The 16,783-nt window shown below is 52.5% G+C and overlaps 1 protein-coding gene across 1 annotated transcript in view; it reads right to left on the reverse strand.

Moving 5' to 3' along the window:
* kdm6a (lysine (K)-specific demethylase 6A) overlaps positions 1–16,783 on the reverse strand; it is an 87,286-nt gene that overhangs the window by 21,802 nt on the left and 48,701 nt on the right. The window contains 5 exon segments of the mRNA XM_035392554.1: positions 1,037–1,135; positions 2,338–2,464; positions 11,458–11,551; positions 14,483–14,517; positions 15,070–15,124. Of these exon segments, the coding sequence (XP_035248445.1) occupies positions 1,037–1,135; positions 2,338–2,464; positions 11,458–11,551; positions 14,483–14,517; positions 15,070–15,124 (410 nt within the window).

A 16,783-nucleotide genomic window follows, 5' to 3' on the forward strand; every position in this document is an offset into this window, starting at 1 on the left:
CTCGTCAACCACTTCCTCAAAACTGCCACGCTACAGTGAGGTCTCAGCTGCGCAGAAGCATGCTCCTGCGCTGCAGCAGTACAGAGATGCGCAGATTCGCCTGGGGTCGGGGGGGGGGGGGGGGGGGGGGGGGTGACTGACAGCAGCAGCAGCAGCAGCACTACCCGCTTCCCCGGTGCCAGGCCGAAGATTTACAGCACGTTTATCTGCGCCCTGAAAACACCTCGGTGACAAAAGGAGCCGATTCGGCACACAGGAGGGAGTAAAGCTGCAGAGTAAACACACTGCCATGCTGTGCCATGGCATCCGCTCTGTACTCCTGAGGAGAGGAGCAAACTCCTCCTGTGTGGCTCGGGAGCGAGCGGGCATCGAGTGGTGGGCAGAGAGCGGGCATCGAATGGGCAGAGAGCGGGCATCGAGTGGGCGGTCCTTCAGCGACCGGCTGAACCCAAGCACCCCGCCATCACCTGTACACAGACGCGCAGAGGCCCGCTCCTCCTCCCAGCGGTAACACGCGTTCAGGCAGACTCCCTCAGGGTTCGGCCGCCAGCGCGTCTCATTAACACGTCACCGCCGGTGAGAGCAGCGCTACTGCCACACGCCGGCGCCTGCCCTGCTGACGGACCCAACACCGCGGGAGAACAAAGGACCCAACGATTCGGAGAGCCCCCTGAACGGGCCTCTACCGCGCTCGCATTTCGGGAGCACTAGCCCCTGAACACCGGTGCGTGGCAGGACCGGGGGAAATAATCCAGGAGCACGTCGGCTAATTGGGATACATTAGAGTGCTCTGAAATTTTCTCAACTTAGAAGCACAAGGTGCTCTTTGGGGAAAAAAAAAAAACTGTTAGCGTAGAGCTTTGCTGAATCAAAAACTGGGGGAGAGAATAAAAGACCGAAATGTTCAGAGAGAACTTTCAATCAAAATTGGGGACAGTAAAAAAAAAAAAAGAAAAAAAGGAGAGAGCGCAGTAAAAGAAGAGAGCAGAAAGAAAGATGGCGATGAGGAACGGACAGAGAGCAGAAGGCCACTCACCCTATAGAGCACCAGGTGTCTGCACTGGCCTCGGATTTATCAATAGACTGCCTGTAGGAAATGAAGGCATCCTGGACCCGCCCAATACTGGAGTAGCACCTGCAGGAGGAAGGACAGGAATGAGCACAACATCAACAAATATTACACACACAAGCACCTCCGCTCTCCTGCAGTTACATAACACCAACAAAACAAATAACCTTGATAATATAAACAGAGTTTCATACACACAAATTCCTGAAACCATATTCACACCCATCAGTGCGCAGTACTTCCAATAATGACATCCGGAACCAAGGGCTTGACCAGAACACTAACACTCGCTGGCTTAGCACTATGGGCAGCGATGCAGGGGGAGAAAAAAGAATGCATTCTGTGCAAGTCGCTCTGGATAAGAACACTGCTAAAAGCCCAAAAAGGCAAATGATACAGTCAGATAGAAAAAAAAAACATCATGGTCAAACTAGGTCTGTTACAGTATGATGAGCTGAAGGATCTACTAGACACAGGCATCGACTACAGCAGAAAATCAGCGTGTAAGTATCTTTGCTAACCTCCCCCATTATAAGGATGTTCTCCGTATTACAACACAGTACAAACAAACACAATTAAAAAAAACTCTGAAACCGAGGTTAAGTGTACACAACTGAAAGCACTACAAGGTTCTCGGGTCAAATCATTCTGAAAGGAGACACTGTGGGACAGTGCACAAAAAGGAGAACTTGCAGCAAACCCTCTAATTACTCAGTTCCCTCGCCAGCCACTATCGCTTCTGAGCTCACCACAGAATGAGCCCTTTTTCAAACGAGCAGCAGCAGGGGTGCTAAAGACCCCACCCCAGACTGGGCGGCCCGAAACCGCAGCGGGACAGGCCCAGCGCTGTCTTTACGAGGGGTCTGCAGGCACCAGTCAGGTTTTAGCTACGCGCCACCAAATCCAAGGCAAAATAAGCAGGACTGCACTGAGCTAACGTTTCATGACATCCAAACGCACTGGTCCTTCCGCACACAGTGAGCAGTTCCTGAATCATTCAGGCAGCCTTTACTGAAGCACTCGTCCTGGCCCCAGAGCCCAGCACACAGGCAGACCTGTGCCCCACACATTCAGACACACGTGCCCACACCGCACACACCAGCACAGGCTTGTATCCTACAGTAAACAACACAGTGTCACACACTCTCTAGCGTGCCACAATTGGGAGACCTTACCCCATTTTTTAAACGCAGTAGTACTTCCAGAAGAACACAGAGACACACAGTTTCTTTCTTCTTTTTCTTTTTAAAAAAAAAAAAAAAACTTACCTGCCAAGAAAGTACCAAGACTGGCCAGAGTTGGGGTCTGCCTCTAGAGACTGCTGCAGACACTGGATAGCATAGCTGTCCTTGTTGGCTTTATCTCCCAGCTGCTCCACCGTGTGATGCATCCAGCCTAAAGGGGAAGGCAGCATGTGGGCGGGGTTTAAAAATGCACACATTTCTTCACAAATCTTCTCTCAACCGTCTTCCCCCACTGTCCCTGATTAAAGCGCACTGGGGCAGGCAGTGAATCTGACTCAGTTAAAGCACACTGGGGCTGGAGGTGAATCTGACTCAGTTAAAGCACACTGGGGCAGGCAGTGAATCTGACTCAGTTAAAGCACACTGGGGCTGGCAGTGAATCTGACTCAGTTAAAGCACACTGGGGCTGGCAGTGAATCTGACTCAGTTAAAGCACACTGGGGCTGGCAGTGAATCTGACTCAGTTAAAGCGCACTGGGGCAGGCAGTGAATCTGACTCAGTTAAAGCGCACTGGGGCAGGCAGTGAATCTGACTCAGTTAAAGCACACTGGGGCTGGCGGTGAATCTGACTCAGTTAAAGCGCACTGGGGCTGGAGGTGAATCTGACTCAGTTAAAGCGCACTGGGGCAGGCAGTGAATCTGACTCAGTTAAAGCGCACTGGGGCAGGCAGTGAATCTGACTCAGTTAAAGCACACTGGGGCTGGCAGTGAATCTGACTCAGTTAAAGCGCACTGGGGCTGGCAGTGAATCTGACTCAGTTAAAGCGCACTGGGGCTGGAGGTGAATCTGACTCAGTTAAAGCACACTGGGGCTGGCAGTGAATCTGACTCAGTTAAAGCACACTGGGGCTGGCAGTGAATCTGACTCAGTTAAAGCGCACTGGGGCTGGAGGTGAATCTGACTCAGTTAAAGCGCACTGGGGCAGGCAGTGAATCTGACTCAGTTAAAGTACACTGGGGCTGGAGGTGAATCTGACTCAGTTAAAGCACACTGGGGCAGGCAGTGAATCTGACTCAGTTAAAGCGCACTGGGGCTGGAGGTGAATCTGACTCAGTTAAAGCGCACTGGGGCAGGCAGTGAATCTGACTCAGTTAAAGCGCACTGGGGCTGGAGGTGAATCTGACTCAGTTAAAGCACACTGGGGCTGGGGGTGAATCTGACTCAGTTAAAGCACACTGGGGCTGGGGGTGAATCTGACTCAGTTAAAGCGCACTGGGGCTGGAGGTGAATCTGACTCAGTTAAAGCACACTGGGGCAGGCAGTGAATCTGACTCAGTTAAAGCGCACTGGGGCTGGCAGTGAATCTGACTCAGTTAAAGCGCACTGGGGCTGGGGGTGAATCTGACTCAGTTAAAGTGCACTGGGGCTGGAGGTGAATCTGACTCAGTTAAAGCGCACTGGGGCTGGTGGTGAATCTGACTCAGTTAAAGCGCACTGGGGCTGGGGGTGAATCTGACTCAGTTAAAGCGCACTGGGGCTGGGGGTGAATCTGACTCAGTTAAAGAGCACTGGGGCAGGCAGTGAATCTGACTCAGTTAAAGCGCACTGAGGCTGGAGGTGAATCTGACTCAGTTAAAGCACACTGGGGGAGGCAGTGAATCTGACTCAGTTAAAGCGCACTGGGGCTGGGGGTGAATCTGACTCAGTTAAAGCGCACTGGGGCTGGCAGTGAATCTGACTCAGTTAAAGCGCACTGGGGCTGGGGGTGAATCTGACTCAGTTAAAGCGCACTGGGGCAGGCAGTGAATCTGACTCAGTTAAAGCGCACTGGGGCTGGCAGTGAATCTGACTCAGTTAAAGCGCACTGGGGCAGGCAGTGAATCTGACTCAGTTAAAGCGCACTGGGGCTGGCAGTGAATCTGACTCAGTTAAAGCACACTGGGGCTGGAGGTGAATCTGACTCAGTTAAAGCGCACTGGGGCTGGAGGTGAATCTGACTCAGTTAAAGCGCACTGGGGCAGGCAGTGAATCTGACTCAGTTAAAGCGCACTGGGGGCTGGGGGTGAATCTGACTCAGTTAAAGCGCACTGGGGCTGGGGGTGAATCTGACTCAGTTAAAGCACACTGGGGCTGGAGGTGAATCTGACTCAGTTAAAGCGCACTGGGGCTGGGGGTGAATCTGACTCAGTTAAAGCGCACTGGGGCAGGCAGTGAATCTGACTCAGTTAAAGCGCACTGGGGCAGGCAGTGAATCTGACTCAGTTAAAGCACACTGGGGCAGGCAGTGAATCTGACTCAGTTAAAGCACACTGGGGCAGGCAGTGAATCTGACTCAGTTAAAGCACACTGGGGCTGGCAGTGAATCTGACTCAGTTAAAGCACACTGGGGCAGGCAGTGAATCTGACTCAGTTAAAGCACACTGGGGCTGGGGGTGAATCTGACTCAGTTAAAGCGCACTGGGGCTGGGGGTGAATCTGACTCAGTTAAAGCGCACTGGGGCTGGAGGTGAATCTGACTCAGTTAAAGCGCACTGGGGCTGGCAGTGAATCTGACTCAGTTAAAGCACACTGGGGCAGGCAGTGAATCTGACTCAGTTAAAGCGCACTGGGGCTGGAGGTGAATCTGACTCAGTTAAAGCGCACTGGGGCAGGCAGTGAATCTGACTCAGTTAAAGCGCACTGGGGCAGGCAGTGAATCTGACTCAGTTAAAGCACACTGGGGCTGGCGGTGAATCTGACTCAGTTAAAGCGCACTGGGGCTGGAGGTGAATCTGACTCAGTTAAAGCGCACTGGGGCAGGCAGTGAATCTGACTCAGTTAAAGCGCACTGGGGCAGGCAGTGAATCTGACTCAGTTAAAGCACACTGGGGCTGGCAGTGAATCTGACTCAGTTAAAGCGCACTGGGGCTGGCAGTGAATCTGACTCAGTTAAAGCGCACTGGGGCTGGAGGTGAATCTGACTCAGTTAAAGCACACTGGGGCTGGCAGTGAATCTGACTCAGTTAAAGCACACTGGGGCTGGCAGTGAATCTGACTCAGTTAAAGCGCACTGGGGCTGGAGGTGAATCTGACTCAGTTAAAGCGCACTGGGGCAGGCAGTGAATCTGACTCAGTTAAAGTACACTGGGGCTGGAGGTGAATCTGACTCAGTTAAAGCACACTGGGGCAGGCAGTGAATCTGACTCAGTTAAAGCGCACTGGGGCTGGAGGTGAATCTGACTCAGTTAAAGCGCACTGGGGCAGGCAGTGAATCTGACTCAGTTAAAGCGCACTGGGGCTGGAGGTGAATCTGACTCAGTTAAAGCACACTGGGGCTGGGGGTGAATCTGACTCAGTTAAAGCACACTGGGGCTGGGGGTGAATCTGACTCAGTTAAAGCGCACTGGGGCTGGAGGTGAATCTGACTCAGTTAAAGCCACACTGGGGCAGGCAGTGAATCTGACTCAGTTAAAGCGCACTGGGGCTGGCAGTGAATCTGACTCAGTTAAGCGCACTGGGGCTGGGCGTGAATCTGACTCAGTTAAAGTGCACTGGGGCTGGAGGTGAATCTGACTCAGTTAAAGCGCACTGGGGCTGGTGGTGAATCTGACTCAGTTAAAGCGCACTGGGGCTGGGGGTGAATCTGACTCAGTTAAAGCGCACTGGGCTGGGGGTGAATCTGACTCAGTTAAAGAGCACTGGGGCTGCAGTGAATCTGACTCAGTTAAAGCGCACTGGGGCTGGGGGTGAATCTGACTCAGTTAAAGCGCACTGGGGCAGGCAGTGAATCTGACTCAGTTAAAGCGCACTGGGGCTGGCAGTGAATCTGACTCAGTTAAAGCGCACTGGGGCAGGCAGTGAATCTGACTCAGTTAAAGCGCACTGGGGCTGGCAGTGAATCTGACTCAGTTAAAGCACACTGGGGCTGGAGGTGAATCTGACTCAGTTAAAGCGCACTGGGGCTGGAGGTGAATCTGACTCAGTTAAAGCGCACTGGGGCAGGCAGTGAATCTGACTCAGTTAAAGCGCACTGGGGCTGGGGGTGAATCTGACTCAGTTAAAGCGCACTGGGGCTGGGGGTGAATCTGACTCAGTTAAAGCACACTGGGGCTGGAGGTGAATCTGACTCAGTTAAAGCGCACTGGGGCTGGGGGTGAATCTGACTCAGTTAAAGCGCACTGGGGCAGGCAGTGAATCTGACTCAGTTAAAGCGCACTGGGGCAGGCAGTGAATCTGACTCAGTTAAAGCACACTGGGGCAGGCAGTGAATCTGACTCAGTTAAAGCACACTGGGGCAGGCAGTGAATCTGACTCAGTTAAAGCACACTGGGGCTGGCAGTGAATCTGACTCAGTTAAAGCACACTGGGGCAGGCAGTGAATCTGACTCAGTTAAAGCACACTGGGGCTGGGGGTGAATCTGACTCAGTTAAAGCGCACTGGGGCTGGGGGTGAATCTGACTCAGTTAAAGCGCACTGGGGCTGGAGGTGAATCTGACTCAGTTAAAGCGCACTGGGGCTGGCAGTGAATCTGACTCAGTTAAAGCACACTGGGGCAGGCAGTGAATCTGACTCAGTTAAAGCGCACTGGGGCTGGAGGTGAATCTGACTCAGTTAAAGCGCACTGGGGCTGGTGGTGAATCTGACTCAGTTAAAGCACACTGGGGGAGGCAGTGAATCTGACTCAGTTAAAGCGCACTGGGGCTGGCAGTGAATCTGACTCAGTTAAAGCACACTGGGGCTGGCAGTGAATCTGACTCAGTTAAAGCGCACTGGGGCTGGCAGTGAATCTGACTCAGTTAAAGCGCACTGGGGCTGGCAGTGAATCTGACTCAGTTAAAGCACACTGGGGCTGGCAGTGAATCTGACTCAGTTAAAGCGCACTGGGGCTGGCAGTGAATCTGACTCAGTTAAAGCGCACTGGGGCTGGAGGTGAATCTGACTCAGTTAAAGCGCACTGGGGCTGGCAGTGAATCTGACTCAGTTAAAGCACACTGGGGCTGGCAGGTGAATCTGACTCAGTTAAAGCGCACTGGGGCTGGCAGGTGAATCTGACTCAGTTAAAGCGCACTGGGGCAGGCAGTGAATCTGACTCAGTTAAAGTACACTGGGGCTGGAGGTGAATCTGACTCAGTTAAAGCACACTGGGGCAGGCAGGTGAATCTGACTCAGTTAAGCACACTGGGGCTGGAGGTGAATCTGACTCAGTTAAAGCGCACTGGGGCAGGCAGTGAATCTGACTCAGTTAAAGCACACTGGGGCTGGAGGTGAATCTGACTCAGTTAAAGCAGCACTGGGGCTGGGGGTGAATCTGACTCAGTTAAAGCGCACTGGGGCTGGGGGTGAATCTGACTCAGTTAAAGCGCACTGGGGCAGGCAGTGAATCTGACTCAGTTAAAGCGCACTGGGGCTGGAGGTGAATCTGACTCAGTTAAAGCACACTGGGGCTGGTGGTGAATCTGACTCAGTTAAAGCACCACTGGGGCAGGCAGTGGAATCTGACTCAGTTAAAGCGCACTGGGGCAGGCAGTGAATCTGACTCAGTAAAGCACACTGGGGCAGGCAGTGAATCTGACTCAGTTAAAGCACACTGGGGCAGGCAGTGAATCTGACTCAGTTAAAGCACACTGGGGCTGGCAGTGAATCTGACTCAGTTAAAGCACACTGGGGCAGGCAGTGAATCTGACTCAGTTAAAGCACACTGGGGCTGGGGGTGAATCTGACTCAGTTAAAGCGCACTGGGGCTGGGGGTGAATCTGACTCAGTTAAAGCACACTGGGGCTGGAGGTGAATCTGACTCAGTTAAAGCGCACTGGGGCTGGCAGTGAATCTGACTCAGTTAAAGCACACTGGGGCAGGCAGTGAATCTGACTCAGTTAAAGCGCACTGGGGCTGGAGGTGAATCTGACTCAGTTAAAGCGCACTGGGGCTGGTGGTGAATCTGACTCAGTAAAGCACACTGGGGGAGGCAGTGAATCTGACTCAGTTAAAGCGCACTGGGGCTGGCCGTGAATCTGACTCAGTTAAAGCACACTGGGGCAGGCAGTGAATCTGACTCAGTTAAAGCGCACTGGGGCTGGCAGTGAATCTGACTCAGTTAAAGCGCACTGGGGCTGGCAGTGAATCTGACTCAGTAAAGCACACTGGGGCTGGGGGTGAATCTGACTCAGTTAAAGCGCACTGGGGCTGGCAGTGAATCTGACTCAGTTAAGCGCACTGGGGCTGGGGGTGAATCTGACTCAGTTAAAGCGCACTGGGGCTGGCAGTGAATCTGACTCAGTTAAAGCACACTGGGGCTGGAGGTGAATCTGACTCAGTTAAGCGCACTGGGGCTGGCAGTGAATCTGACTCAGTTAAAGCGCACTGGGGCTGGCAGTGAATCTGACTCAGTTAAAGTACACTGGGGCTGGAGGTGAATCTGACTCAGTTAAAGCACACTGGGGCTGGAGGTGAATCTGACTCAGTTAAAGCACACTGGGGCTGGTGGTGAATCTGACTCAGTTAAAGCGCACTGGGGCAGGCAGTGAATCTGACTCAGTTAAAGCACACTGGGGCTGGAGGTGAATCTGACTCAGTTAAAGCACACTGGGGCTGGGGGTGAATCTGACTCAGTTAAAGCGCACTGGGGCTGGGGGTGAATCTGACTCAGTTAAAGCGCACTGGGGCAGGCAGTGAATCTGACTCAGTTAAAGCGCACTGGGGCTGGAGGTGAATCTGACTCAGTTAAAGCACACTGGGGCTGGTGGTGAATCTGACTCAGTTAAAGCACACTGGGGGAGGCAGTGAATCTGACTCAGTTAAAGCGCACTGGGGCTGGCAGTGAATCTGACTCAGTTAAAGCACACTGGGGCAGGCAGTGAATCTGACTCAGTTAAAGCGCACTGGGGCTGGCAGTGAATCTGACTCAGTTAAAGCGCACTGGGGCTGGCAGTGAATCTGACTCAGTTAAAGCACACTGGGGCTGGGGGTGAATCTGACTCAGTTAAAGCGCACTGGGGCTGGCAGTGAATCTGACTCAGTTAAAGCGCACTGGGGCTGGGGGTGAATCTGACTCAGTTAAAGCGCACTGGGGCTGGCAGTGAATCTGACTCAGTTAAAGCACACTGGGGCTGGAGGTGAATCTGACTCAGTTAAAGCGCACTGGGGCTGGCAGTGAATCTGACTCAGTTAAAGCGCACTGGGGCTGGCAGTGAATCTGACTCAGTTAAAGTACACTGGGGCTGGAGGTGAATCTGACTCAGTTAAAGCACACTGGGGCTGGAGGTGAATCTGACTCAGTTAAAGCACACTGGGGCTGGTGGTGAATCTGACTCAGTTAAAGCGCACTGGGGCAGGCAGTGAATCTGACTCAGTTAAAGCACACTGGGGCTGGAGGTGAATCTGACTCAGTTAAAGCACACTGGGGCTGGGGGTGAATCTGACTCAGTTAAAGCGCACTGGGGCTGGGGGTGAATCTGACTCAGTTAAAGCGCACTGGGGCAGGCAGTGAATCTGACTCAGTTAAAGCGCACTGGGGCTGGGGGTGAATCTGACTCAGTTAAAGCGCACTGGGGCTGGGGGTGAATCTGACTCAGTTAAAGCACACTGGGGCTGGAGGTGAATCTGACTCAGTTAAAGCGCACTGGGGCTGGCAGTGAATCTGACTCAGTTAAAGCGCACTGGCTACTGCTGCTGTGGCCCAGCTAGAGCACACTAGCGGGTAAATAATTTGGCGTGTCCACGGCGTGGAGGGTGAAACTGAAACAGCGTAGCTCGCGGCGGCGTGCTCGAGCGCTAGCGGGGCTCAGAGGAGTAAGAGCCTCCCATAAACAGAGCAAATGGCCGGTCTGCAGCCCTGCAGCGAGGGGGGAACGCAGGGTGGGGGAAGGGCTCTTCAAAGGTCCCGTCCCAGCCCAATCTGCCCAAACCCCTTCCCCACCGTCAGAATTCAGGCGCCAAAACAGCTGTCAGGAGCCGGAGACGGCAGAAACAACCCCCCTGCTCTACAGCTACAGACCCACAGCCACATGTACAGACATGTACACATGCACATACTCACTCTCTCTCTCTCTCTCTCAGACACACACACACTCTCACACAGACACAAACACACACGCAAACATACACACAAGACCCAGACACACAGACACAGACAAACACACGCAGGCATACACACAGGCGCGCGCACACACACACACACACACACACAGTCACAGACACAAACACGCAAACATACACACAAGACCCAGACACACAGACACACACACGCAGGCATACACACAGGCACACACACACACACACACACAAAAACACACAGACACAGGCACACACAGACACAAACAAACAAACGCACAAACGCACACAGAAGACCCAGACACACACACAGGCAGGCAGGCAGGCAGGCAGGCAGACAGACACACACACACACACACACACACACGCACACACACACACAGCTTCTTCTCCTGACACCTGTTGCAGGCCGCCCAGGAGAAGTTCACCATGGCAACCGCACCAACACCAGCAATTCGGCACAGAATGGAAATGGTTTTATGGCCGAGTGACAGTCTGCCCAGAGAGGCCCTGAAACGAGCCCAGGGTGTTTTAAGAGGAGGGCCGGGGGGTGCTGGGGACGGCTGGGGGGTGCCGGGGACAGCGGTGTGTGTGCGTGCACGCCCCACGGTCATGAGGAGCAGAGGCTGGAGCAGCACGGGCTCGGGATTTTTGGGAAAAGCAGAGGAGGGAACGCACGGGAACAGGAACAGAACCCAGGGGCTTCCACAGCACGGCCACCGACAAAACCTCACTTCACTCCTTTATTAGACTGACCCTCTAAAATAAAAACCCGACCTCACCGAGAACGCCGAAGGACTGTAAAAACCACACAGAACTCACATAAACATAATAATGCAGACAAAGAAACAGCAGTCCCAAACAATCATGAAATCATCACCGAGACAGATAACACTCACAGTGCACTCCTTCAAGCAAAAGGCTTTTTCGAACGCCAAAATATACACTTCCTTTATTTAAATACGCCCCAGTCTATAACAGGCAAACACTATCAAATTTTTTTTTAAGAAGTACCCTTTTATGACTTTAAGGACATTTAGACAGTGCAGTTCAGTAAATGCGCTGTGAGCGTGTGGGGGTCCAGGTTCACCCAGCACGGCACACCCCACACACACACACACACACACACACACACGTGGCGCTGTGAGGGAAGGAGACGGCCGGTGGGCTTACCCAGCTGCTGCAGGGTCGTCGCCTTGACCGGAGAGGGAAGGTTTTCCGTCTGCAGGAGGGCCTCATAGGCTTCCTTGGCCGCGCGGTACTTCTTCTGCGGGCCGGAGAGCAGGGGAGGGGAGCAGAGGACAGCGGTTTGGCGGACGGGAAAGGGGTGGTTTTTTTTTACGAGCGCTCTCCGCGGGGACAGACAACAAAGCCAGCGGCTCCGGGAGCTCGCCAGACGGACACTGAGAATGCGGAGCTTTCTCAGGGCGACTGGGAGGAGGAAATGACAACGTTAACTAGCCTGTGAAGAAAGGGGAGGGGGGCGGGGGGGCTAAGACCCACAACACGCCCTGGGGGAGGGTCAGTCTAGGAGACCAGCCATGCCAGACTCAACAAGTCCGGCAGCTCTGTCGACCCCCCCCCACGCCCCCCACCCCCACCCCGCCCCCCCCCCGCCCCGCCGGGCCCATTCAGCTCCTGCAGCCGGCGGTATCAGTGAAACAGGAGAACTCCACTTCAGACGTCTGTGTTTGTTTTCTCTCAGTAACCTGAGGGCCAGGCTGTCTGTCCTCTCTGAGCCGGGCCCGAGGCCGAATGCCCCCGCGGCCCCAAGCGCAGGGGGGTAAGAACATCCCCCTCCAAGGTCCGGCGGGGCGCAGGTAACCCGCCAACGCGTTTTCAGGGGCGGTCGAACCTCGGCTTGGGCCAAACACCAGGATGGGGTTAAAGGCCAACGATCTGGACGACAGACGGCGGTAGATACGCTACAACCTTGAGGAAAACTAAACAGTAGACAGATCCTGTCTGCGAGGGCGTGTGTGTCTGTGCCTACGGGACGGACAGAGACTGAGTATGTGTGCGCATGTTCGTGTGTGTGAGTGTGTGTGTGTGTGTGTGTGTGTGTGTGTGTGTGTGTGAGTGTGTGTGTGTACACGTCTGTGTGTGTGTGTGTGTGTGTGTGTGTGTCTGTGTACACGCATTTGCGTAGATGTGCAGTGGCATCCTGGCAAAACACATCTGGACACGGCTGCTCAGAATCGACCCGTAAAACTGCACTGGTTCTGTAAAATGACACGCGTGCCATTCGCTGCACAGCTCTCCAACACAACCCATTTACAGTCTCTGCAAGTCCACAGCACTGAGTGACACGTCGACAGCTCGTAAAGAGAAACAGCACAGAACACCAGGAGAGCCCGAGCAGTAGCTTGAGAGAAGCACAGCACACACATCCCAATGAGGACACAGGAGCCTGATCACAGGACGGCCCAGACGTCAGAATGCCAAGACCATATCCCATAACGAAACCTTATCAGTTGCATTCAAGAGACTACACCATGCACTTAAGATTTTTACAGTCTATACAGCACAGCTGCACATTTGTTACAGAAATATATGTCATTTTAGTCTAATTGAGGCAGCTGTGTCCCACCCCAGATTCAAACCGGCAACACCCTGACTATCAAGCAGTTTCTTGACAGCTAATGGAAACGGCTGGCCATGCATTACTGCTGTACACGGCCCGACAGACGCAGCACTTCAGAGAAACGCCAAATAAACAAAAAAATGCCCAAAAGGCACACTAGTGTGTTACGTCACTAAAGCCTGCAGCCACACAAACCCTCTCTATGAGGCGCTGTGAGCACCGTGCTCAAACAATACTATCACCACAAACGCTGACGCAGTGACACGTTCGTAGCGGGTGATCGAGAACCAAACGCCGAGGGCAACGGCGAGTGTTACTCATTCACCCAGAGTAAGGAGCGCTTTGATGCGTGCGCTATACAGACCCCTCTCTCTCTCTCTCTCTCTCTGTCTCTCTCTCTCTCTCTATAATAAGCCGAGTGGAGGAGGCCCTGCATGCATCCCAGTCAGTCGCATTATCATTAGCGGCACATCTGGGTCTGTGCGGCTCGAGCGGTTGCCATGGCGCCGCCGTGCGCTGTGCCAGGATTCCGCAGGGGAGAAGCGGTTAATGAGCGAGTCCGTGGCTGAACGCCCGGGGGAACGGGGGGAGAGTCGCCCCGAAAGGGGCGTTCCTGGGGGTCCAGACTCCAGCTCGCAGGAGTCAAAGGTCCGCCATCTTGTTTATCGCCTGAGCTGACACCGGCGCTCGGAAGGGGGTCGAGAGAACGGCACGTAGGCAGGTTTCCGCCCAGGGATCGGGGGGCAAGCCGGGGGGGGGGGCTAGGGACCGGTGGGGGGCGAGCAGGGGACCGGGAGCCAGGCCTCCCCGGAGCGTCTGTTACCGCCAGCTTCATTACCGCCGTGGGTAACAGGTGGCGCACGGGCGGACTAAACGCGCCGCGGCCCAGATCCCCGGCTCCCACACACACACACGGCGAACGCTCGGCCCCGTCTCTCTCCCCAACACCCCGGGCTCAGACGCCGGAGCGAGGCCCAGAACACACACGCACTCCAGCAGGGCGTCAGAACGACACGCAGCGCAGCTACGACACAGGGAAGCACAGGCAGGACGCTCACAGCCCAGGACCCAGGGAAGCACAGGCAGGACGCTCACAGCCCAGGACACAGGGAAGCACAGGCAGGACGCTCACAGCCCAGGACCCAGGGAAGCACAGGCAGGACGCTCACAGCCCAGGACACAGGGAAGCACAGGCAGGACGCTCACAGCCCAGGACCCAGGGAAGCACAGGCAGGACGCTCACAGCCCAGGACCCAGGGAAGCACAGGCAGGACGCTCACAGCCCAGGACACAGGGAAGCACAGGCAGGACGCTCACAGCCCAGGACCCGGGGAAGCACAGGCAGGACGCTCACAGCCCAGGACACAGGGAAGCACAGGCAGGACGCTCACAGCCCAGGACCCGGTAAATACAGCCCGTCACACAACGGGAAAGCCCTCCCTATTAACCCCACTTAGCTAACCGGAGCCCATGCACGCCACTGACCCACCACTACCAATTCAGCCCTTCACAGATAGCTAGCAATTAAAGTGCACGTTGACTGGAAATACAGTAACAGGCGTTAAAATACAGTGAAAAACAGAATAATAAATCCACCCACAAGGGAGGGCTTACCTGAATTTCATATAAATGCGCAATGTGAAACTGAACTGTGAAAAGAAGGAAAGAAGTCAAGGATTAGATAAATCACAGATAAAAACAACTTCACAGGCAGGAACCGTAAGGGGCAGCCATGGAGAAGATCCCCACATCGTTCACTGGTCTTACTGGCGTTATAAATGCTGAAATGAGTGCGGTGCCAGGGGTTTAATGGTATCCCTCTCTCTAATAAACCAGAGGAGTGCACATTCAGATGGAAAAAGGAGAGAGGTGAGGCTGCCCTTCTTCTCCCGAGAGTCTGGGGAAATGGCTATTGGTGTTTCCTTGGTAACCACCGTCTCAGGCAAATATGAAATGGCAATGCGAGGAAAATGAAAAAAAAAACGGAAAAGGAAAAGAAAAAAAAAACATTATAAAAATAAAAAAAATCCGGTATAAGAGCATCCACTTTAATTACAAAAAGAGGCCGTTTATTAGAGAATCGTCGGTTTGGAAACGAAGCCCTTCGTGTGCAGTTTGTTCCATGCCGAGTACAGCACAGTAATCAGTTTAAAAACGGAAGCTGCAGCAGGGAAATGGTTTTTATGATTCGGGGTACTTACTTTCAGCTTTGGACAAAGTGCAGGGGGTCGAGTCAATCAAAGCCAGCTGAAAATGCTGCAGAGAGAGATAGAGAGATAGAGAGAGAGCGAGAAAGATAGATAGAGAGATAGAGAGAGAGAGAGAGAGAGAGAGATAGAGAGAGAGATAGAGAGAGAGAGAGAGATAGAGACAGAGATAGAGAGAGAGAGAGAGATAGAGATAGAGAGAGAGATAGATAGAGAGATAGAGAGAGCGAGAGAGAGAGAGATAGAGAGATAGAGAGAGAGAGAGAGAGAGAGAGAGAGAGAGAGAGAGAGAGAGAGAGAGAGAGAGAGAGAGAGAGAGAGAGAGAGGGGTTGTAAATTTCCATCTCCAGTAGCTTTGTGTTCATCACAACAGAAACCCAATGAAATTCATTTTAAACCACGCTGCATAATGACTGTCAGAAGAGAAAGGTGTGTAATGCACACAGAAAGCACCAGCGTGCAGAATTCATTTTTTGCGGACGAGCGAACACACAGAAAAATGATGAAACTGGCCCATTAAGAGGCACAATACTATAAGCGCCTACTGGTAAAACCAGGATTTTCACAGCTACCAGCTTTAAATATAAAATTAGCCAACAATAAAACATAATTAACCGATGTGATCATGCCCTTTAAATGCTTTACACTAATGAATGGCAGTTCATGAGAAATCAAAGACAGCCAGTTTCCTTCCGCCAAGCTGGTCAATGGAGTGTGATGTTCATATTCTGCCATGCACCTGGTCAGAACCAACCGCCCTACACACAGCAGAACCGCAGAATCACGTGCTGATTGGTCAATCGGACAGGACAGGCAACCAGGACTGGCACATGCGATTGAGCCTCATCACGCTAACCCAAAGAGAACTGTGTTTGTTATCTCTGGTGCAATAGTTCTACAGTGTTCTACAGCACAAGCAAAATGCTCACATTAGCTCCTGCTTTTTTTTAAATTAAAAAAACAAGTGAATTACATTTTACACAGTCCCACTATGTTTCTCACAGCATGTGTCAGGTTAAAAGGCAATGGCCCATACAAATCGCACTGAAGGCTACATTAAGGTTGGCAGCCATCCGAAACCGCCAAAAAATAAATAAATAAATTTTTTTTTTTTTAAATCACAGAAAGCACTAAGAATGGGGGAAATCACGGAAATAGAGATTTTAAAAAAAACAGAAAGTCACAGAACTGCTTAAAAAAAAAAAAAGGTAAATAACAAAACCTGCGACTTCCATGACAAACAGCCGGCCACTGTCATAACATAAGATATATTTAGGTCAGTAATGGGTACACTTAATACTGAAAGCCCATGATACTCGGGCAATATTTTTAACCAATGCAGATGGGAAATATTGCCTGCAAGAATCTGCATTGCCTCAAAATGCTGCCCGTGTATCACGATTCCTAACGACTGGCAATGGCAATGGCAATGACAATGACCTTTAATAGACTTTAAAATCCCAGCCACTCATCGAGATGCCTACTGGGAACAACTGAAGTGATGAACTAATGCTGACAAACTCATGTACCTTTCCCCAGTCCTCTTAGCCACAGAAAAATGTATACAATAGAATTATATTAATTATATAAAGAAATAAAACGCACAAAAGCTGAAAAATTCATAATCTAGGACAGCGTCAGTCTATGCCAAAAATCGGCATCTACCCATTACATTTATTTACCCATATCAAAATGTAAAACTGGAATA

The sequence above is a fragment of the Anguilla anguilla genome, chromosome 15 (genome assembly GCF_013347855.1).
Source record: "Anguilla anguilla isolate fAngAng1 chromosome 15, fAngAng1.pri, whole genome shotgun sequence".
Classification (NCBI taxonomy): domain Eukaryota; kingdom Metazoa; phylum Chordata; class Actinopteri; order Anguilliformes; family Anguillidae; genus Anguilla; species Anguilla anguilla.